At 44.0% G+C, this 24789-nt stretch overlaps 1 protein-coding gene across 1 annotated transcript; it reads left to right on the top strand.

Moving 5' to 3' along the window:
• Positions 1–242: 242 nt before the first annotated feature.
• Positions 243–2306, top strand: LOC145394766 (uncharacterized). Its single transcript, XM_080268544.1, has 3 exons — positions 243–626; positions 1062–1529; positions 2082–2306. Exons 1-3 carry the CDS (start codon positions 243–245, stop codon positions 2304–2306), a joined length of 1077 nt encoding a protein of 358 aa, XP_080124670.1.
• Positions 2307–24789: the final 22483 nt, after the last annotated feature.

Here is a 24789-nt window from a genome sequence, read left to right as displayed (position 1 = left end):
CCCATCCCCTCCTTCCTCCCGCCAACTCCTCTGCTGTCACTATCCCCCCTCATGACGAGGCTTGGGTGCCCCTTAACCGGCCCTCAGGTACCTCTGTTCTATTTTCCCCCCTCCTACTGGCTGGAACCGTCTTGGCCTGCCTCCTGCCCCCAGCCTTCCTTCCCTCTCATCACTCGGCAGTCCGGATTGCAAATCTTGCTCCCTCACCCCTCACCCTCCCAAAAGGGCTTCTAATCGGAGAGATGGAAGAAGCCGACCCCTGTGCCCCTTCCCCATCCCGCTCCCCCACTCCTCTGCCCCCTATCCCCGACCATCTCTCCGCCCACCAATCCGACCCTCTCTGCCGCCTTCTCCTGGACTTCCAGGACCTATTTGCGGCAGGACCCGCCAACATTGGACATACCACCTACCTAGCTCACGAGATCCATATGACGGGCCCACTGATTCGACGGCCATCCCTGCAGAAAAACCTCAAGCAACGGGAAGAAGAAGACTGCCAGGTGCAGGAGATGATTCAAGCCGGAGTCGTCTCCCCCTCTACCAGCCCCTGGTCCTCCCTTGTCATCCTCATGAAGAAAAAGGATGGCACTATGCGGTTCTGCATCGATTATCACTGGCTCAACAACGTCACTATCAAGGACGCCACTCCACTCCCACGAATAGACGATTCCCTAGACTTCCTATACGGCGCCTCCTGGTTCTCCACCCTCGATCTCCAGTCGGGATACTGGCAGGTCCCAGTGAAACCAGACGACAGAGGCAAAACTGCGTTTTCCACCAGCAAAGGAAAAAAAAATGAATTTAATGTTTTACCTTTCGGCCTCTGTAATGCCCCTGCCACCTTTTCAAGACTCATGGAATCCGTCCTCAGTGGCCTTACATGGAAGATCTGTCTGGCGTACTTGGACGACGTCATCGTGTTCAGCCAGACCTGGGCTGACCACCTGCAGCACCTCCACCGGCTTTTTTCCCAAATCCGACAGGCAGGCCTCAAACTCCGGCCCTCCAAGTGCGTTCTGGCCGCCAGAACCGTCTTACTCCTGGGGCATGTCATCTCCCAGGTTGGCATATCTCCTGACCCTGACAAACTCCACACCATCATGGACATTCCCCCACCCAACGATGTCCATGGAATCCGAGCATTCCTCGGCCTGATTTCCTACTACCGCCTTTTCATGAAGGGATTCACGCACATTACCAAGCCCGTCCACGACCTGACCCGAAAGGGAGAGCCGTTCATCTGGACAAAAGAGAAACAAGCTGCCTTCCAACAACTTAAGAATAAACTCGTATCTGCCCCTGTCATCGCTTTCCCCGACTACACCCTTCCATTTCGGCTCTACACAGACGTCTCCCTCATTGCAATCGAGGCAGTGCTGGTGCAAGTCCAAGATGGATACGAACACATCATCACTTGCGCCAGTTGTACCTTAAATCAGGTGGAGAAGAATTATGCCGCCACCAAGAGGGAGTGTCCAGGTATTGTCTGGGCACTAGAGCACTTCCGGGCGTACCTATCAGGGACCCAGGTCACCATCATCGCTGATCACCAGTCCCTCCAGTGGTTGTGACAGTCTGACACCCACAACACACAGCTCATCAGGTGGCACGAAACTCTGGAGGAGTTTAACTATGAAATCTCATACCGCCCTGGCAAACTCTACACCTACGTGGACGCCCTTTCCCGACTGCCTATCAACGCTGTCCAGCTGGGGCCGACCTCCTCCAACAATGGCATCGGAAGGAAAGGCCACCTTGGATTCCTCAGCCCCTCTTCAAAAAATTGTACTGCCAAGGCAACTATCTGCTAACTCCATATTGGGCACAAAGAAACTCCTACAGGTTTTCAACGATGCCAATTGGACGCCAAATCCCTCCACCCTCGTCATGGAAGATTATCCAGTCCTGCTGAGCATCCGCCCTTGATAAAGACATCACCTGTACCACTGGCCTAGCTGGGCGTATTATTGTCCACAAATCTTGGCAACTATTGGCACTCGACGTAATGGGACCTTTGCCCCCGATATTGGACTATAGGTACGTGATTACATTCATCGACACATACTCTAAGTTCGTTGTAGCCTGCCCAGCGAAAGAATACCACACTGTCGCAGTGGCTGACGCCCTGGTCCGGCATGTTTTTCCCCTACTTTGGTATCCCACAAGCCATCCATTCAGACAATGCACCAGAATTCACCAGCAAAATCTGGGAGAAACTCGCCCATCTTTTCGGCTATGCATCTCCCACTCGTCCCCTTACTGGCCCCAAGGAAATGCCATGTGCAAACGCAGCCATTGTACACTAATGAATCAGCTCCGCACCTGGACAGAAGCCACCAAAAACAACGACTGGCCTGCCCAAGTAAAAATTGTGCAATGGGGCGTTAACTCCTGCCCCTGAGAGGACGGCATCTCGCCCTATGAGCGAGTGTTTGGAGAAACACCCCTCCTCCTGCCCCTTCGGCAGCACTTGCAACCCCCCGCTTCCACCCCCACCTCCGACCCCTTACACCACCTCAAACAAAGGCTGACACACCTCCAAAACAACCTGGACCTCTACCCTGACACTGCCTCCAACCCCTACAAGCCAGGTGATACCATGATGATTACACAGCTCCCCACCCCCCACAAGCTTGCCCCGCACTTTACGGGGCCGCACACATCACTCACGTCCCTAACCTCTACCAGGTGACGTAGATTACCACGGCACGTCCAGCACCCTCAAAAACTGGCATGTCCACCCCGCCGCACAACCCCATCGCCACCCACACCCACCCTCAGAACAACCACCAAGCATTCCGGCTGCCTCTCCTGCCCACCTGCCTGATACGCCCACTTTCCCACCCCTCCCACCTCACCACACATTCACATGCTGACCTTACCTTAAGCCCTCTCACATACATGATTCGCCAAGTTCAGATCCTGACCACCTATACTCCCCAGAGACTCCACACCGCATTACCCCAGCATAAAACTCCACACCTGCCCTCCATCTCCAGCATTCAGCACAGCCCTACACCTGAGATAACACCTACCATGAAGATCCATTGAGCCGTATGGGCACCGCCCTTCGGGCACAAAAGGTGTTTCCGAGGACCTCACCACCTCCTACGCCTCGTCTGCTCCTCCACCGTCCAGTCCACCCTGTTCATCACTTGTGATGAACAGCATGAAGAAAATCCTGCTACCACAGCCTGGCACACCCTTCTCCAACACCTCCAGCCAGTCTACGCCACCTATGATACAAGAGTTTATCAAATCTAGTCACGAGGCTGTGACTTTTTCCCAGCTGACGGTGGTAAAATGCAGCAGGACATCGAAGCAGACAGAAACAATCCACCAGAAGGAGCCCACGGAGGAGTGTATATGGCGCGAATGAGCTCCGGGCAGAAACGGCCCAAGTCCACCCGGGCCGTGCGCCCCTATGACATGGAACTCGCCCGCTGTCACCATAGCAGGAATATAAGACGACTTGCCAGGCGAGCTGCCCATCAATCAGACCGGGGTGGAACAGTTTCTCCAGTTCCAAGCAACACCCCTGAGATGGCCGGTAGCCGCTCACCCTCCTACAGGAGACAGCCTGAAGCTGCTCTGGAGGAAACAAGGAGACGCCCTGAAGCCGCTCCTGCCTTTGTCAGTAGACAGCCTGCAGCCGCTCAGAAGGTGCCCTACAAAGAGACGGCCTGTAGCCACTCGCCCTCCTACAGGAGACAGCCTGAAGCTGCTCTGGAGGAAAGAAGGAGACGTCCTTTGTCAGAAGACAGCCGGAAGTCGCTCTGAAGGTGCCCCTGGAGAGACGGGCTGTAGCAGCTCCCTCTCCTACAGGAGACAGCCTGAAGTCGCTCTGGAGGTCAATCAGGAGATGGCCGGTAGCCGCTCCTACCTTCGTCAGGAGACGCCTGGAAGTCACTCTACCCTCCTGCAGGAGACGGCCGGTTGCCGCTCCGGAGGTGCCCTGAAACAGCCACGGCCAGTAGCCGAGCCCTACAGCCAGAGATGGCCTGAAGCCGCTCCTTCATCAGGTGCTGAGCCCGGTCCACCCACCCACGACTTGGAGGGAGCCCCCAGCCTGGAGGAGTATTGGAGAGGCTCTGTGACCACCACCGGGCTCTTCTCCCTGCAGCTGGTGGAGACGCCCCTGATGGACCCCGATGCCGGCCGAGGCAGCAGCTCACTCCTGACGGCATCCCCGACCTTCGGGGACCGCAGCTCCCGCGACCTCTCGACCACCCCTCAGACTCCGGGGCAGGATCTCCCTGCACCCAGATGCTGGAGATCCTCATCCTTCATCAGGTGCCTGACTCAAAAGTTCAGGTGACCGCTCGGTCCCAGCCCAGAGGGCCAGACTCCCACCCCGAGCCCAGAAGCCTCAGGCCTCTACGTCCTCAACAGCCCCAGACGAGAGAGGACGCCCCTGCACGCTGTCTCCTGCCCCTAGGACCTAGCAGCCCCTGGGGGATCCCAGCCCCGCAAGTAGGGAGGCTGAGACTCCGCTGCTGCCCCTGTGCCTGACTGTGACACGTCCGACCTGACAGTGAGTGAAAGTGAACACACGTAGCATAAAGACAGTGTAGGAGTGACAGAATAAAGTGAGCTGATGGTTAGAGCGTAAAAGAATGTGGTGAAAGAAGATAGTGCAATAGTGAGACAGTGAAGGACGGGTCTACCATAGTGAACAGTGCCGTCGTATCATGTGAAGATCATACGTAGGCCCCTGTGTTGAAATTCCAGTACTGCCAGCTCCACCCGGGTACATAGTGAAGTAGTGTAATAGTGATCTACTGGCCGAGGTACAGTGAACACTCTATCCAACAGTGACGGCACATCTCGGTAAGACCACGCTTAGGCCCAGTGTAAAATATTAACGCTACCCAGGGAAATCAGACAACCACCACTACCGGCCTAGGAAATCTAAACTCCCCCACCAACATAAGTGTCTAGCTCAAGTGTCGTTCACCCTAACGAATCTGGTCCTGTACAGTATCCTGCGTGATACTATTATTCCATATCTGCAGCCCAAGAATAATAATTGTCCAGTTTATTTGTATTTGTGACATCTGCTCGTTCCTGTGTAAGATTTAGTAATACACATGTAAGGTGTTGCCTTGAGTTTTTGTGTCCTGCCTCTCTCTTATTTGTCTATGCTCCAGTCTAGAAAAAGAACCTGGCTATTCAATAGGTGCTCTAGGGACTGGAGGCCTACTCTAAAACACCTGGCATTACACTATCTATGTATGTATCTATCTATCTATATAATCATCATTAGCAGCAACAAACGCATTTGTGTCTCCCTCTCCCCAGCAGTGTTATAAACAATAATTTTTGACATTTTTTCCTTGACACCATAATCCTTCCATTGAATCACACTTCCACATCATTATACCTCTTACACCACCATTCCTGCCACACCGCCATTCCTGCTACACCACCATTCCTGCCACACCACAATTCCTGCCGCACCAACAGTCCTGGCACACCACCATTCCTGCCACACCGCCATTCCTGCCACACAACCATTCCTGCCACACCACCATTCTTGCCACACCACCATTCCTGCCACACCACCATTCCTGCCACACCACCATTCCTGTCATACCACCATTCCTGCCACGCCACCATTCCTGCCTCACCACCATTCCTGCCACACCACCATTCCTGCCACATCACCATTCCTGCCACATCACCATTCCTGCCACATCACCATTCGGCCACACCACCATTTCTTCCACACCACCATTCCTGCCACACCACCATTCCTACCACATCACCATTCCTGCCACACCATCATTTCTGCCACGCCATCATTCCTGCCACATTACCATTCCTACCACATCACCATTCCTGCCACACCACCATTTCTGCCAAACCATCATTCCTGCTTCACCACCAGTCTTTCCGCCGTTATTGACAGTAAGTTTCATTTTTCCATCCTTTCTTAAGTTCTGCTTGTTGCCCTTCCTGATCTCTTAGTTTCCTTATCTTCGTTTCATTAATTCTCCCTTAACCTTCTTTTTCTTTTATATTTATATATCCATTTTCTCCCCTTTCTTATCATTTACTTTGTTTCACTCAAAATTTCAATTCTAACTTGGCAAACATATTCTCTCTCTTCCCGACTGATTTCGTATCACCCTTCTTACTCTGTTATTATATTTTCCTTCTCTTTCATCTTCTCATCATACCGTCTCTCCTTCCCTCTTGTCATTCTTTTTTTTTTCTCTCTCTCTCTCTCTCTCCCTCTATTCCATTTTCGAACAACTTATCTCTATGTTCATTATCCATCCTCTTACTTACCAACTCTTCTCTCCCGTCACCTCCAATCTATGCCAAACCATATTTTTCTTTCCCCATAATCTCCTCGCTTGCATTCTACCCTCTTATCTCCTTCTTCTCTTCCATCACACACCTTGAACTTTCTTCTTGCAATCTTCATGCATATTTCCTCCATTTACATTTATTTTTTCCTCCAGTGTGATTACTACTCTTCTTTTTAGATCTGGCTACCTTTGAACATACAGCTTCCCTAGGAGTGCCTCTTTCGTATATCTCTCACCAACTCTTCGCACTCGTAGGCTTTTACGATTTTAACGAGGTCACACCACATCATACCAGACTACACCACACAACAGACCATACAACCGTGTCACACACCACACCACATAAAATCACACTTCCATACCACAGCACCCCACACCACACCATATCACGCCAAGCTTAATAAACGAAGGACAATATTTGTTCCACTAGTACTTTGCTTCTTATTATTCCATCATGAATTTCCTTTGACATCAGCCATTTGGCCCCTTAACAATGTCCTTCTCAGGTTTCATCCCTTCCTGGCTCGGCGGATATACTTGCTTCTTATTTTTTCTCCCCCGTACATACTTTATTAAATCGCAGATTTCTTCTACCCCAACCTTTCACATATCATCTTGACTTCCATTCTGCCTTCATAAAATCACAGTTTATCCATCTGTTCCTCCAATTTCTTCTTTAGGTCGCTATGTACCTGCCCCTAATTCACACATTTCCTCTCCTTTTCTTCTTTGTCTTATGTACCTCTGCTGTTTTTGCCTCCCGTGGCTTCTGCTCGCTCAGAAATTTTAGTTCGATGATTTACTGTATATCACTATCCATCACGTCTTCTCGTTTCATTCTTAACTCACCCTGTGCATGCCCGATTTCACAATATGCTTTTACTTTCACTAGTAGGATTTATTTATTGCCTTACATCTTCTTTGTCTGGTTCCATAAACTCATTAATTAATCACTTACTCAACTACAGTTCGTCCACTTCAACTTCGTGGCGGTTTTCGTCGATTTCCAGTGAGACAGTACGACAACACTATGGCTCTATATTATACAGTCATAATAATTTTCGTGACTGACAATATTCTCGTTTTTTTGTGTTACAGTTCGGTATTCACGAAAGAATATTGAAGTATCTGGTCTAGTTATAGTGGACAGTATAGATTTATTCTTCTATCTATCTATCTATCTATCTATTGTCAGGCGCCTCAATCCCGTTCGGGGTGGCCACAAACAAATCACCTCCACGTCGCTCTGTCCCCCGCCATTTCACTGCCCCGCTCCCAACTCACACCCCTCTCTCTCATATACCTCTCCACCCCATCCCTCCATCTCATCCTCGACCTCCCTCTCCCTCTTCCCCCCTCCACCTCACTCACATACACTCTCTTCGTCAGTCTTTCACCCTCCATCCTCTCCACATGGCCAAACCACATCAGTGTATTCCTCTTAACGCTTCCTATTAAATTCACATCCACACCACAACGCTCCTTTATATCCTCATATGTCAGCCTGTCTCTCCATGTGACTCCACAGGCTCCTCTTAAATAACTCATTTCCACTGCTCTCACTCTTGACTTGTGTCCTTCCAGCAACGTCCAAGCTTCACATCCATACGTTAGATTTGGTATAACAATACTGTCATGTAGTAACTTTTTCACTTCCATGCTTACTTCCCTGCTTTTTATCACTGTTTTCAAGGAACCAGCAACCTTTCTTCCCTGCTGTACCCTTTCAAGCACTTTACCCTCCAAACCTCCATCCTTTCTCATCACACTACCCAAGTACTTAAACGTACTCACATTTTCCAATTCCTCACCATCCAATCTCGCTGTACATTCACTGACTTCATCTCTCTCAAAGACCATCCCTTTACTCTTCCCTACATTCACCTTTAGATTCCGTTTCTTACACACTCTCCCAAACTCATCCACCAAACCTTGCAGCTCTCCTTCGTCTTCACTGAACAACACAGTATCATCTGCAAACAACAGTACAGGGAGTTTCCAAACACTACCCTCTCTCACCAGGGCCACTCCAACATCCACTACCCTACCTTGTACCTCTTTTATTACCCCATCTATGTACAGATTGAACAACCATGGAGACATGACACATCCCTGTTTCAACCCAACCTTCAAAGAGAAAAATTCACTCAATTCACCATTCACACGCACTGCAGCCTTAGCACCATCATACATACTCTTCACAGCATTCAACAACTTCCCATCTTTTTTTTTTTTTTTTGTGTCCGACTCTGGGCATAGGCTTCACAGTTTGTTTCCAAGGCCCAGTAGTCCTCCTTCATACTCTTCACCTCTACATATCACCACTTCAGCGCTAACACCCATCGTCCATATAGAATACGTGCTAGGGCTGTCTCATACAGGACTGGTGTATTGGTATTAGCAGGGGTATTTTTACGACATGTCGGCGGGTCTTCTGGTAGATCAGTAAAGTCTGTTTTCATTAAATTCAAATCCTTAAACTGTTCCCTGCCCCAGTGAGGATTTGAACCTGGGTCCGGTAAGACCACAGGCCACCTCTCTACCAACTGAGCTACCGCCTCTACTCCGTATATTCTTAAGACTTTCGACAATCCTTATCTATCCACCCTGTCATATGCTTTCTCCAAATCCATGAAAGCCACATACAACTTCTTTCCCTTCTCTAGAAACTTTTCCACTAAAGATCTAAGAATGAATATCTGATCTACAAAACCTCTTCCCTTCCTAAAGCCTCCCTGTTCTTCTCCAACTAATTTCTCTGTTGTTTCTCTAACTCTGTCAATAAGTATCCTACCATACACTTTTCCTATTATACTTAGAAGACAGATGCCCCTATGATTACCACACACTTCTTTTTCCCCTTTTCCTTTGTACAAGTGAATAATTATACCTGACTTCCAATCCTCCGGGACTCTACCTTCCTCCCAGGCCAATCTGCACATCTTCCACATCCATTCTACTACTATCTCTCCCCCATACTTCAGCATTTCACCACACACTTCATCAATTCCTGGGGCTTTTCCCAATTTAACTTCTTCATTGCTTCCACAACTTCTATCCTACTGATTTCTTCCTGTCTTCTCACCTTCCTCCTTCTCCCAGCCGTTCCCCAGCCACTTATACTCGCATTACTTCCATCCCCTATGTTCAACAATTCCTTAAAGTGTTCTCTCCATCTGCTCACTTTTTTCTCCCTTCTCCACTAGTAATCTACCATTTTTATCTTTCACTTCCCTGTTAACTTCACTTCCACCCTGTCTTACTCTTTTCACCTCTTTTCAGAACATTTTCTTACAGTCCCTCCACTTTACACTCAAGTTCCTTCCAAATTCTTCATCCGCTCTCTTCTTACTCTCTCTTATTAATCTTTTCACCTCTCGCTTTCTTTCTACATATATCTCTTTCTTCCTCCTCTCAACTTCTTCCACGCCCCTATTTCTCATCCATTCATTGTATGCTTTCTTCTATTGTGCCACAGCCTGTCTCACCTCTCCATTCCACCACGCTGTTCCTTGCACACCCCTCCGCCTTCTCTTCATCCCACACACCACATCACATGCTGCACATATTTCTTCTGTAAATATCCTGCACACACCTTCCACGTCCCCCATCTGCTCCAATTCATATTTGCCCAATCGTTCCTCCACTTCTCTCTTATACTCTGCCTTTTTCTCATCCTCTCGTAACCTTTCCACTCTCTTTACAAATACTCCTTCCCGTCCTTCCCTTCTTCTATTTCTCCATTCTAATTGGGCCTTGATTCTGGCCACCACCAAGTAGTGGTCAGAAAGTCCACTCCCCCAACCTCCATAAGCTCTTGCATCCATTACACATTTTCGCATCCTTTCATCCACACACACATAATCAATCATTGCCTTCCTTTCATTCAGTTCACCACCCACCCTTCTCATCACTCGCCATATGTACCTGTGGATCATTTTATGCCTGAAGAGGGTATTGGCTATCACCACCCCCCTCCCAGCACAAATGTCCACTAACGCACTGCCATTCTCATCTATCTCAGCAGGAACACCCCACTCACCAACTATTCCATTCACCTTCACATTCCCTGCTTTACCATTCATATCACCGATCAAAAACACTCTCATTCCTTCCAAAGTTTTCCATGCACACTTCCACGTTTGTCCAGTACTCTTCTCTCACCCTGCTTGCACGATCTTGCATTGGCGCATACACTCACACAATCGCCCACATTTGTATTCCAACTTTCAATCTTACCCACACAATCATTGACCCAACTGATCCATACTCTCTTATGCTCTTCTTCCATCTTTTACTCACAACTATACATACTCCTTCTTTTGCCCTCTCATTCTCACCTACTCCTGCACATATACCCCATCCATACTCCCATTCTCTCACACTCTCACCTCTCCATTTCGTTTCAGTTATTCCGCATACATCAACTTTCTCACCCTCATGCACATGGACAATCTCTCTCTCTTTCACCTCATCATTCGCTCCCTTTTCATTCCAAGTTCCGATTACCATGTCCTTTGTCCGGTCCTTGGTCGTCGTCTTTTGGTCAGTCCTTGTCCGAGGCTTATTGCTTGTCTTTTTAGTTAGTAGTTTTCCGGGGAGGGGCACTAACCCTCCGCCAACCCTTTTAGTCGCCTTTTACGACAAGCAGGGATACTGGGGGAGTATTTTTGAATAACCCCCCTACCCCCAGGGGTTAATATATAATAACATTATTATTTGTCAATATCACATTCATCTCTTCTCTTGCCCCCAGGCCTTCCTCAAGTCTATCCCCTACCTTTTATCTCATCGCCACCTATTCCTCTATACCAGCGTTTTTCAGCCAATGCACAGCGGCACATTAATGTACCGTGAAGCATACATTGGTGTGCCGAGAGAGTTTAAATAGAATTTGGATAGCATTTTAAAAAATTGCATTTGGATATGTTTTGACTCTACTGGTCTATTTATGAAGTGCATTAGACTATTTTTATTCAGTGATGCAGTAAAAAGAGACATGTGTTGTTCATTAAAAGTCCAAATGACAGTTATAAATGCCTTCCTGAAATCCGTAATGTAAAACTGCCAATCTCCACTGTCAGCCCTATGATGCGGTAATGCGCATGGGCGAGTGTGGCCCAAAGCAAGGGAGATCATAAGACAACACGAAGCACAGGTTTCCCACTGATTTTTTTAATGTTAGCAAAGGCACTTTATTTTTACTTATGTTTGTATTTGAATAAAATCTGTATGTGAAAGTTTGATATCTATATATTTTTTAATAAAATGGCATGCTTTTCAGTGACATCTTGTTTCAATGTGTAGTAATAAGAAATATGCACAATTCTTTCAATTTCTTTTGAAAATCATGGTCAACAATATCTGTCTATCTATCGATTGCCAGACGCCTCAATCTAGTAAGGGGGTGGTCACAAACAAATCGCCTTCATGTCGCCCTATTCAGTGCCATTTCACTGCATTGCTCCCAGCACACACACCCCTCCATCATATACCACTGCACTCCATCCTTCAATTTCATCCTCGGCCTCCCCCTCCCTCTCCCCCCTCCACCTCACTCGCATACACTCCTCGTTAGTCTCTCGCTCTCCATCCACTTCACATGGCCAAACCACATCAGTGTATTTCTCCTAAAGCTTTCCAACACATTCACATCCACACCACAGTGCTCCTTCACTTTCTCATTTGTCAGTCTGTCTCACCATGTAACTCCACATGCTCCTTTTAAATAACTCATTTCCATTGCTCTTACTCTTGACTTGTGTCCTTCCAACGAGGTCCAAGCTTCTCTTCCATAGAATAGAGTTGGTATCACAATACGGTACTGACATGCAGTGACTTTTTTATTTCATGCACAATTCCCTTTTCCTTTTCACTACTTTAAAAGAACGAGCAACCTTTCTTCCCTGTTGTACCCTTTCAAGCACTTCACCCTCCAAACTTCCATCTTTACTCATCATACTACCCATGTACTTAAACGCATTCACATTTTCCATTTCTTCCTCCTCCAACCTCACTGAACATTCAGTGACTTCACTTCTCTCAAAGACCATAGCTTTATTCTTCCCAATGTTCACCTTTAGAATCCGTTTCTTACACACACTCCGAATCTCATTCACCAAGCCATGCAGTTCCCCATCACCTTCACATAACAATACAATATAGTCCGCAAACAACAGCACAAGGAGTTTCCAAACAATGTCCTCTCTTATTAGGATCACTCCAATATCCACTGCCCTACCTTGTACCTCTTTTATAACCAGTTCCATATACAGACTGAACAACTGGGAACTTGACACATTCCTGTTTCAATCAAACACTGAGATAGAAAAATGTACTCAATCTCACTATCAATACGCCCTGCAGCCTAAGCATCCTCATACATACTCTACCCGGCATTGAACAACTTCCCGTTTACTCCATATATCCTTAACACTGTCCACAATCCTTGTCTATCCAATCTCTCATTTCCTCTCTCGAATTCCATGAAGGGAGCGTACAACTTCTTTCATTCTCTAGAAACTTTCCCATTAATGACGTAAGAATAAATATCTGATATACACAGCCTCTTCCCTTCCTAAAACCTCCCTGTTCTTCTTCTACTAATTCTTCTGTTGTTTCCCTAACTCTGTCAGTAAGTATCCTATGACACTAAGACGACAAATGTCCCTATGATTACCACACACTTCTTTTCCCCTTTTCCTCTGTATAGGTGACTAATCATACCAGACTTCTAATCCTATGAGACTCTACCTTCCTCCCAGACCAATCTGCACATCTTCCACATCCATTCTACTACTATCTTTCCCCAATACTTCAGCATTTCACCACACACTTCATCAATTCCTGGGGTTTCCCCACTTTAACTTTCCTCATTGTTTCCACAACTTCCATCTTGCTTATTTCTTCCCCTGCTTTCACCTCCCACCTCCTCCCAGCCATTCCCCAGCCACTTATTCTTGCATTACTCTCATTTTCAATGTTCAACAATTCCTTAAAGTGTTCTCACCATCTGTTCACGTTTTCTCCCTTCTCCATTAGCAATGTACGTATGGCAATATATATATATATATATTTTTTATTTATGAACACATTCTTATCATCCATTTTCTTTTAACTGATGAAATCTATCCTTAAATAGTGATGGTGTGCCTCGACCATTTTTGTGCCTGGCTCATTGTGCAGTAAGATGAAGAAGGTTGAAAATAACTACTCTACAGTATACTGTGTCTTCTTTCTACCTGTCCAAGAACCTGAAAATTACCCTCCTATGTTTTTATCTATTATTTTTTTTTAAATGAAGCTCCCTTCTAATGTCCTTAACCGGTTCTCATTTCCTTCATCACAGAGCTCTTCTCTGCCTCTTCAGTGTAACCTGAACTTTGAAGTGTCTTATTGTCTTTTTGTCTATTTGCCTCAAAAGAAAAACAAAGGAAAGTGGGTGGACGTATGTTTTCAATCTTATTTATTCACATGATTATACATTATGTAACAGGAACATCATGAAAAGAACGTTATGTATCCATAGGCTATTGGATGCTGTGCTTTAATTTGGTGAAATCATGACAGAAAACAATAACACAGTCGTATAAAAAAAAATAACAGGAATGCAGGAATGCATGCATTCCTGAAAGTTGCATAAGCCTGACTGATTTTTCTTTAATTTCTTCAGTAAATTTCTTTCATTTACAGTTTTGCTCATCGTATTCTTCTACTTTTATCCTCCCCCCTTCATGCATATCAAGTCCCTTCCTGCATTACAAAATTACGATATTATTCAATTTAAGGAAAGAAAGTGAGAAGGAAAAATATCACTTAGGTGAACGAGCTGGAAACTGCCCATTCCTCCACTCCATATTTTTTCCCTCTGCCCCAGTACTGCCAGTACCAGCAACATTTAACACATTCCTGAACAACCGTCCTCCTCCTCTGCAGTTCCGATATTTTTCCGTGTTGACATTTGCCTGTCAGTGCACTTAATGTTGCTCCCCTCCGCCATTTTTATTCCCTTGAGGCAATATCTTTTTCTCGTACCTTAGCCACAAATAGTCCTTTCTCGGAGTCGGTTTTTCTTATAGCCCTCCTTGGGAACAGGCAGGACAAATACTGCCTGGGTAATCTTTGTTTAGCAAAAAAGGAGCTGGAAAGAATGCACCGTGTTCTAAGAAAAAAAAAAAAAAAAAACTCTCTGTCCTTTGTACTGGAGTCGGATGTAGCTACCACACTGCCTAGCACTTCGATTTTATACTGTAATTCGTGGTGCTGAGGAGAGGCCTACACGTGGTGGCATTCTTACCCTGAACGGAGCTGAGCAACTGCGTCGTCAACCTAGGAGCCAAACCTCTTCATGTTTCTCTGCACCATACCGTGTGGAAGGAACCTGGCCCAACCTGGGCAAGGCACTGTTTGTCACAAGGGATCACCAGCTCCCTACATGGTGTATATATATGCTACAAAATACTTACAAGATGACCCCATAGAAGCTATTAACTGCCTGTGGTCAACGGGTCTGCTCAACCAGATTTACCGGGGTTAAACAACAACTACGACGACAGTAACTCGTAAGATACGTAAAATATATAGAAAACTGATGATGGAGACAGGAAAACAGTAAATTGGACGCCTCCGGTCAATAGAAATAAAATGATGGCATCACAATACTGGTTGTTGGAGAATCTGGGCCGTATTCTCATGTGCTGATGAGGCACCCTAGTACTTTTTCCTAACAAACTGCCTTACCTGTATAACACAGTGACAGAATAAGGAATGTTATTTTGGAACTTCGCGAGTATTAGAAATACATGGGTAACATAGAAAAAGTATAAGCCGAATGTGCAAAATGTATAACTTCGAAAGGGGTGTTATGAAGGTTTCTAACATTAAAGCGAATATAACCCAGAGTGTGTCTATTATTCAAAGAAAATTTTGGACTGTAATATGCAAAGCATGTAATATGTAAGGGATGTAATGGAGAGTTCTGAGTTTGCTGAATATTGGGCTCAAGTAATGAGTAGATAATCTATGAGCATGAGAGATGGGCAGTTTGTTTCACTGCAGGTGTTGGAAGCATATGTTTCAGGAGCTAGTTTGCTTCTTTGTCTAGACCTTAATCTAGTTTTTATCGTATTTAAGGTGTCTTCCTCTCGTCCTGTTTGCTTTAGTTTGTTATGATCAGTTTGTTTATCTTTATTCCATGGAGATGTGTGCAACCACTTGTGTTGGCTGGCGAATGTTGGGTGGTGATGAGAAAATAACTACACTGATTATACCTTCTACATTATTGCTATGAAGAAATTATAAACTTTTGCAGTCTGGCATATCGTTACAGACTTTCATTTATCTGTAGATAACTTTTATTTCAAATGGATGAATGTGATTATTTTTTATATAAGAATGCAAAGCATAAAGGAATTTTGTTGATAATATATAATGAAATTACACGATTTCTCCACTTTTGATTATTTTGCAATTAATTTTAGGCTTCAGTTAAGCGAGGTCAGAAATTAGCCCCAAAACACCGGGCTGTTTTTAATGCAGTCGTCACCTCACTATGGACAATTTCTCGGAAATTGCTTGTTTTTCAAACATTATTATCTCAGAAAATTTAACACTTAGGGAAACAAATCAAAGGCCATACTGCTCATCACCTCGTTCTCTTGTGAATGAAAGTATCCCCAGGTCTGTAGGTCGTTGCCCTGATGAGTAATGATGTGAGGAAGAGAGTTAATTTTCGGCTCGATAGCAGGACTTGTTCGTTGGAGCCGAAAGCTTAAAGCTTTCGGCTCCAAGATGCCCACAGGCAACTTTTATTGTTTTATTTATTGTTTGTTGTACACAGCATACCCCACCACGGAAACGGTGTAAGAAAAGCACAACAGATCACAAGCGACTCCCACAGCAGAGAAACAACGGAAAAGAAAGATTGCCAAAGACTCTAACCAGACATAACTTACGTCCACACCTGCCAATGAACATACGGAGAACACCTACTGAATTGGACAGCTGAACAATGCAGCAACAAAAGTGGCAGCCCATGCAGTCTTGCCGCAGCTCTGGTGCGTGAAGGAACAACATGACTACCCGGCAACGCTCCATGCAAGATCGAGTGTATCTCACTAGGCCTTGCCAACTATGGCTTTCCTTTCATTGTGATAACGTCTCCACTATTTGACAAACTAGACACTGTTGTATCCAAGGCATGCCGTATGGCACTGTCACTGAGACCTTTTCTAGTATCCTTGAAAAGAAGCTTGGCAGAAGATGATGCTATTGGCTACAGGCAGTGTGGATGGAATCAGACAAATAGGAACCTGAAGACATCATTGTACTCCTGGCAAAAACGCGGGAGAGACTGACTATATCCTGTGTGCACTGGAAGGACTCCCTCCCTACCTTTTAGTGCAAAGATGAAATGATGGCTGGTTCAAATGATGGCAGGAAGACATCTGCATGTATAGCCACTACCCAGTGGCCACGTAGCACCCCAATTGTGACATGTATAGATGTTACCCAGTGGATGTGGGCTGGAGTCTTCATCCTCGGAAATTATATTATTAATTTTTTATTCGATTTTTTACGTTTCTAAATACACAGAAAAAACACAAATGACAACCAACCTCAGTGTATAATCCGACGTGTCTCAGCTATTTCACATGAATATCGGCAGGAGTAGAGTTGTGGAGGAGGATTCTATAGTGAACAAAAATAGACTATCCTCATAGACATGCGGTGAAACTACTGATGTCAAATATTCAAGTTTCTCTCTCAGAAACTCACAGAATAAGTGAACTTGGTTATTTAAATGCCTCCTTATGGCCAAAATTTAATATTGCTGAATAATCAGCTGATGCACCAGCTGATGCAACAGCTGACATGTTGAATTAATTTAAACTTTCAGGCTGAGGAACTTTATATTTCATAAGGAAATCGCTAAAATGCCTCCTTATAGCCGAAATCGACTTAGCTGATAAGTCAGCTGGCGGAGCAGCTGCTGACCCAGCAGCCGACATGTTAACAAAAAATTTCATGCTGAGCAGTTTTCTGTTTCACTAGAAAATCGCTCATAGTTCCCCAGCAGCTGGTATTCGAACTTTCCTTGGAGAAAGAGAGAGAGAGAGAGAGAGAGAGAGAGAGAGAGAGAGAGAGAGAGAGATCAGGTCTTTCGGCTTCACCGCATGTAAAAATGGAGTTACGTGAGAAAGAAATGGCTATATAAGAACATGGAATCCATGAGTTAGCAAAGGACATAGAAAGAAAAAAACTATACATGCAGCAGCAGCAGAGAGAGAGAGAGAGAGAGAGAGAGAGAGAGAGAGAGGATATTTGTGCTGCTACCTATCCACAAAGTATCTATTGGAATTCTGTGAAATCTTTACAAAACACAATATGTTTAAATGTTAATCTATATTTTTGATATAATAATCCCACAGCTTTCTTTTCATTTGTCTGTTTGCGGCGAGCTCATTTTTTGCTGTCTTTTGCTTGTCTACTCTGCCGGTGTACATTTTCCTACAACTGTTTTGGTCCATCCAAAAGGGCCACTCTTCAAGAGGTATCTTGAAAGTCCTGGCACAACGACACTCAGACCTCTCCCGAACATCAACATTTTTGTGGCATTTACAGCAACAGGTGTCCAAATGTACTTCAAAGCTGGCCAACTTCTCCAAGTACGTCCTTGAAGCCATCTTGGTTGCAGAGTTTTTTCTTACCTCCTGAGCTTTAGTTGTCATGCTTTTCACACAGATGGCAATGCTCTTGTAGTAATTTCTAGGAATCGATGCCTTCTCATATATTTCTACTACTTGGTCAGCAATAGTTTCAGCATGGGACTGAGTGCTTGATAATGGATATGTCATCTTGTGTTCCATGTATTCTCTAATGACAAATTTGCATGTAGGTAGCTGATGCACTGGATGACTACAAGGTAAAGCAAATACGGAATATTTGACCTTTCCCTCTTGCTGCATGTAGCCATCATTCCAACACAGGGTATAAATGAATGAAAAAAGTTAAAACTAACACCTGACAAGCATAGCTCGTTTGTGTAACCGGTACCACAGCCGTCAAAATCAGTATCGTCACTGTCAAAGCCACCAAAGTTCGTTTTATCGCTAAAATATTACTGCTTTCATTCAATGCAAGCATATAATAAAATTGACAGAGGAGCTCTGGCAGATTTTCGATAATACAGTTACATTATGTGAAAATGGTGTTTCGGGCATCAAAATATCTATGTTTTCCTAATATATATATATATATCTATATATATATATATATATATATATATATATATATGTGTGTGTGTGTGTGTGTGTGTGTGTGTGTGTGTGTGGAGCCTCTGTGGTACAGTGGTAAAGTGTGCGTTTTCGTAAACTGATGAACGAGGGTTCGCGCCCCGCCAGGGTAATAAACTTTGGGAGCGTTCTTCTGGCCACATACTGCATTGGCGGACACAAGGGGTGCTATGGTTGAACCAGTGTCGCCTACTATAAAGTATGCTTGCATCCAGGTTGCTTGCGTGGTCCAATTACACTTGGTTCACAGACTACACACACATCCAAAGCCACTCTAACACTACAGTTACACTGACAAGCACTTCTCACCCTACATACAATCTCTGCTAAACAGTCTAAGCCACTTGGTAGAGATTCATTGGCTGTATCGTCCCCACTTCGGTAGGGATAGGCCGGTCCTGCTGTGGACACTCAAACGGCTGATGAGATTTTATATATATATATATATATATATATATATATATCATCAGCCATTACAAGTCCACTGCTGAACAAAGGCCTTCCCCAACCTTCTCCACGAATTCCTTGATTGAGCCAATCTTTGCCACGTTTTCCCTGCAAATTTCTCTATCTCATCTCTCCACCTCCTGTCTGGCCTTTTTCTGCTACGCTTACCATCTCTTGGTGTCCAGTCAGTCAACCTCTTGCTCCATCGATTGTCCCTTGTTCTTGCTACATGGCCTGCCCAGTGCCCACCTCCATTTCTGTTCTTTTATAACTTCTATAATATCTTTGACTTTAGTCTTCTGTCTCAACCAAGTTGATCTTTTCCTGTCTCTTAAAGATATTCCCAACATTGACCTTTCCATTGCTCTCTGAGAACGAATTAATTTGTTTTCCATCGATTTTGTCAGTTTCCAAGTCTCACAACTATACGTCATAGCTGGAATTATACATTCGTTATATACTTTTCATTTCATACAAACTGGCAATCTATTTTTCATAATGTCTCTATGTTTACCGAAAGCTTTCCATCCAATTGTAATGCGTCTTTTTATTTCGCTATCATTATCTTTCGTTAGTTTTAGTATTTGTCCCAGGTAATTGTACTCCTCAACTTCTTCAAGAATTTCTCCACTTATTCTTATGACGCTCTTTGGTGTTTGAGGATTAAACATTACTTTAGTTTTACTCCGGTTCATCTTTAGCCCTACTTTGAGACTTTCTCTGTTCAGGTCATTTAACATTTCTTGCAATGTCTCTGATTTATCTGAGATTAGGACAATGTCATCTGCAAATCTTAAATGGTTTAGCTTTTCTCCATCTATGTTTACCCCTTTGTTTTCCCAGTCTAGCTTTCTGAAAATACTTTCTAGGCATGCTGTAAATAACTTTGGTGAAATTGTATCTCCCTGACGCACGCCCTTCTCAATCTTAATTTTCTCTGAGTCCTTATGTAATTTAACTGTAGCAGTTCTCCCTTCATATATGTTTTCGAGCAGTTTTACAATGTTCTCATTCACTCCTTGTTCTCGCAATGAATTTATAATTGCTATGTGCTCCACTGAGTCGAAAGCCTTTTCGTAATCAACAAAACTTAAGCACAGTGGTTTATTATATTCTATAGTTTTCTCAATTAGCTGATTTATTGTGTGCAGATGATCAGTAGTCGAGTACCCGCTTCGGAATCCTGCCTGTTCACGAGGTTGGTTTTCCTCCAAATTTGTAACTATTCTGTTTGTAAGGACTTTAGTGAAAAGTTTGTAAATGACTGATAGCAAGCTAATGGGTCTATAGTTCTTTTGAGTCGCCTTTTTTATAAAGTAGAATAATAATTGCATTACACCATGTTTGGGAATTTTCTTCTGTTTTATACACTGGGTAAATAAGTGAGCAAGCCTATTTTGTACTTCTACTCCTGCATCCAACAGTAAATCTGCTACTATTCCATCTTCTCCTGGAGCCTTCCCTCTTTTCAAATTTTTAAGAGAAATATTTACTTGGTCTGGTGTTACCTCAAGTATTTCGCTTGTGTCAACAGAAAAGTTAGCTATTGGTACTACTGTCTTTGATGCATACAGTTCTTTGTAAAATTCTTCAACTCTCTTTAGCATCATATCTCTGCATTTAATGACTTCACCGTTTTTGTCTTTTAGTGACGTAATTTGTTGCTTTCCAAGTGCCATTTTATTTCGGACCTGTTTCAGACTTTTTCCTTTTTTGATGGTTTCTTTGATTTGATCCATGTTTCTCTTTCTTTTTTGTTCTCTTTGTCTTTTGTTGATAAGCTTGTTTAATTCCGCTTGTTCTATTTCATCTTTCTTTGTTTTTACTTTCGTTACCTTTCTTTTTTTCATAAGCTCAAGTGTCTTCTCTGAATACTTCCCAGCTTTGGTTGTATTAGGTTTTCCTACTACCTCCGCTGATTCTTTTAGCACTTTTGTTAGTTTGTCATTCAGCTCATCAATGTCACATTCAGCATTACCAAGAGCCTGAAATCTGTTCCTTATTTCCAACTGAAAAGCTGCTTTGTTTTCGCTGACTTTTATTGGGCATATCTTTTTGTCTTTAATCATCTTCTTTCTTTCACTTTTGAATTTGAATCTTGCTGTGCAACCCACCATTCTATGGTCACTTCCAATATGTACTTTGTTGACAACTGTGACATTTGTGATTGTGTTATTCTTATTTGCTATAATGAAGTCGATTTTATTCTTTGTTTCTCCATTTGGGCTTCTCCAGGTCCACTTTCTCCCTGTTCTTTTGTGAAAGAATGTGTTTATTATTCTCATGTTAAACATTTCTGCAAAGTTTACCAACATTTCTCCTCTTTCGTTCCTTTCTCCCATGCAAAATTTTCCCATACATGCTTCTCCATTTTTTTATTTTCCAACTTTTGCATTGAAGTCTCCCATGAGTATAGTATAGGTGATCTTTTCTTCTTCCATATTTTGGGAGATGTCTTCATAGAATGTTTCAATTTCTTCATCCGAGCTCTAAGAAGTTGGTGCATATACTTGTATCACTTTCAGGGTATATTTTTTTCACAGTCTAATTACAACCACTGCTGCTCTGTCAGATGCACTGCTGAATTTAACACTGTTGTCTGCAAGATTTCTGTTAATTAGAAATCCTACACCACTAACTCTTTCATTTTCCCTTCCTCTGTGGTAAAATAGGTGGCCACTGTCATTTAGCTGAATTACTTTTTCTTTTCTGTGGGTCTCACTCTATCTATCTATCTATTGCCAGACGCCTCAATCCCGTTTGGGGTGGCCACAAACAAGTCGCCCTGTCCCCCGCCATTTCACTGCCATGCTCCCAACTCACCCCCCCTCCCTCTCTCATATACCTCTCCACTCCATCCCTCCATCTCATTCTCGGCCTCCCCCTCCCTCTTCCCCCCTCCACCTCACTCACATACACTCTCTTCGTCAGTCTTTCACCCTCCATCCTCTCCACATGGCCAAACCACCTAAGTGTGTTCCTCATAACGCTTCCTATCACATCCACATCCACACCACAACGGTTCTTTATATCCTCATTCGTCAGCCTGTCTCTCCATGTGACTCCACAGGCTCCTCTTAAATAACTCATTTCCACTGCTCTCACTCTTGACCTATGTCTTTCCAACAACGTCCAAGCTTCACTTCCGTACTTTAGAGTTGGTATCACAATACTGTCATGTAGTAACTTTTTCACTTCCATGCTCACTTCCCTGTTTCTTATCATTGCTTTCAAAGAACCAGCAACCTTTCTTCCCTGCTGTACCCTTTCAAGCACTTCACCCTCCAAACCTCCATCCCTACTCATCACACTACCCAAGTACTTAAACGTACTCACATTTTCCAATTCCTCACCATCCAACCTCGCTGTCCATTCACTGACTTCACCTCTCTCAAAGACCATCACTTTACTCTTCGCTACATTCACCTTTAGATTCCGTTTCTTACACACTCTCCCAAACTCATCCACCAAGCCTTGCAGCTCCCCTTCGTCTTCACCCAACAACACAGTATCATCTGCAAACAACAGTACAGGGAGTTTCCAAACACTATCCTCTCTCACCAGGGCCACTCCAACATCCACTACCCTACCTTGTATCTCTTTTATTACCCCATCCATGTACAGATTGAACAACCATGGAGACATGACACATCCCTGTTTCAACCCATCCTTCAAAGAGAAAAATTCACTTAGTTCACCATCCACCCGCACTGCAGCCTTTGCATCATCGTACATACTCTTCACAGCATTCAACAACTTCTCATCTACTCCATATATTCTTAACACTTTCCACAATCCTTGTCTATCCACCCTGTCATATGCTTTCTCCAAATCCATGAAAGCCGCATACAACTTCTTTCCCTTCTCTAGAAACTTTTCCACTAAAGATCTAAGAATGAATATCTGATCTACACAACCTCTTCTCTTCCTAAAGCCTCCCTGTTCTTCTCCAACTAATTTCTCTGTTCTTTCTCTAACTCTGTCAATAAGTATCCTACCATACACTTTTCCTATTATACTAAGAAGACCTGCAATATCCCAACTTATGTTTTCCAGTTCAGTTATTAAGTTATCAAGTTTGTAATCTTCAGTGAGGCTTCTTACATTGTATGCATAGATCTTCATGGATAGAGACTGGGAGTGTTTAATATCCCAGTCTCTATCTTGTCGACACAGTGCTTACTCACTTTTGGTGGCACACTGCCCATAAGCACAGGAGGCAGTGCGGTTGGACCTTTAATAGACGATGATCCAACAGGAAAGCCCGTCAAATACTTTGCAATATAACTCATGTTTGGTTGGGAGGATTGTGGCAAATAATCTCACCTCCCTGCCACATAGTTTTTGGTGAGATGATTTTATTCTGCCACTTTATACACATATATATATATATATATATATATATATATATATATATATATATATATATATAATCAGAGGGAAGAAGAAAGCCTGTAGACAAAACTTGCACTCAGTACCAGATTCCATGCTTGGTCTATGTCCGTTGACTCAGATGATGACTAGTTTCTGTCCTTGGGTAGTGCTTTCATTGGCGTAGGGAGCATTACTAACACATCTTCCTTAACCAGTTACATCTTCATACCTTTCTGTATATTACTCCTGCAGACTATATCGATCACAGAAACGTTTGAATAATGTTCAGAAAAATGTATCATTTCTCATATTCAGAACCAATCCTTACAGAAAAACCTCGAATACTGCAGCTTAGATGGACTAAAGACCCTACATGTACAGTATGTATAGGACGGGAGTATTTCCTTTATGTGGTGCGATTTATTATTATTATTTTTTTTCAAGGCGGATTCATAATAATCAATCAACATTTATGGTTTGTACGACGGGTTTAAAAGTTCATGCATGCCACAGTTATTGATAGGATCAAGGGACCAAGGAAATTATTGTTATGAGCGAGGGCGAAGCCACAGAGCTGATCACTGCTTGGTTTGCACCATATTATAGCCCAATTCTTAATTGTTTTTGACAGGTTTCATCACATCTTGGCGGTGCACGTGGCACGTAAAAGAGGGCCACAGGCCAGACAGTTTGTAAAGGCATGAGACTTGGTAGGTGGATAGCCATCAATATATTCTAGGCGTCCTTGGGGTGTACGGCCACATTTCAATGCTTTCGGATTCATTCGGATTCAAATGGCCTAACTCGAACCTCGCCGACAAAAGTGTTTGACTGGTAATTAACATTCCTAGTACGAACTGATATGCGCTGTCACTGTCAAGAATTTGCCAGTGCCAAAAATCAAAAGAAATGTCAGTGTCTATTTATGGACGTGACAGGATCACCAAATCGTCGGAACTTATCAAATGCTTGCATACTTAGAGGCTTCCAGTGAGGTGCTGACAGGGGAAATGACCTATACACACACACACACACACACACACACACACACACACACACAAAGAGAGAGAGAGAGAGAGAGAGAGAGAGAGAGAGAGAGAGAATACTGGGACAGTGAGCAAAGGAGCAAGAGAGATCAACAGGATTAGGAAGAGGAACAATCAGAAAAAAATAAAAATAAAACACTGGCGAACAACCACTTAGAGGGGACACTGACTGAGGCCAGCGAAGAGTTTGTACTGCAAGAACGCTGGACTGGATTAACGAAGCCTGGACATAACAAAGGAAGGGGCAGAAAGGGACTGATTAGGTGGGCAGCTGAATGTTTAAAGGGGATGAAATTTCAAGCAAAGGGAAAT

Source organism: Coenobita brevimanus, chromosome 28, assembly GCF_032717465.1.
Source record: "Coenobita brevimanus isolate Jiangsu-jjx chromosome 28, ASM3271746v2, whole genome shotgun sequence".
Lineage (NCBI taxonomy): Eukaryota > Metazoa > Arthropoda > Malacostraca > Decapoda > Coenobitidae > Coenobita > Coenobita brevimanus.
This window is presented reverse-complemented; position numbering and strand designations above follow the sequence as displayed.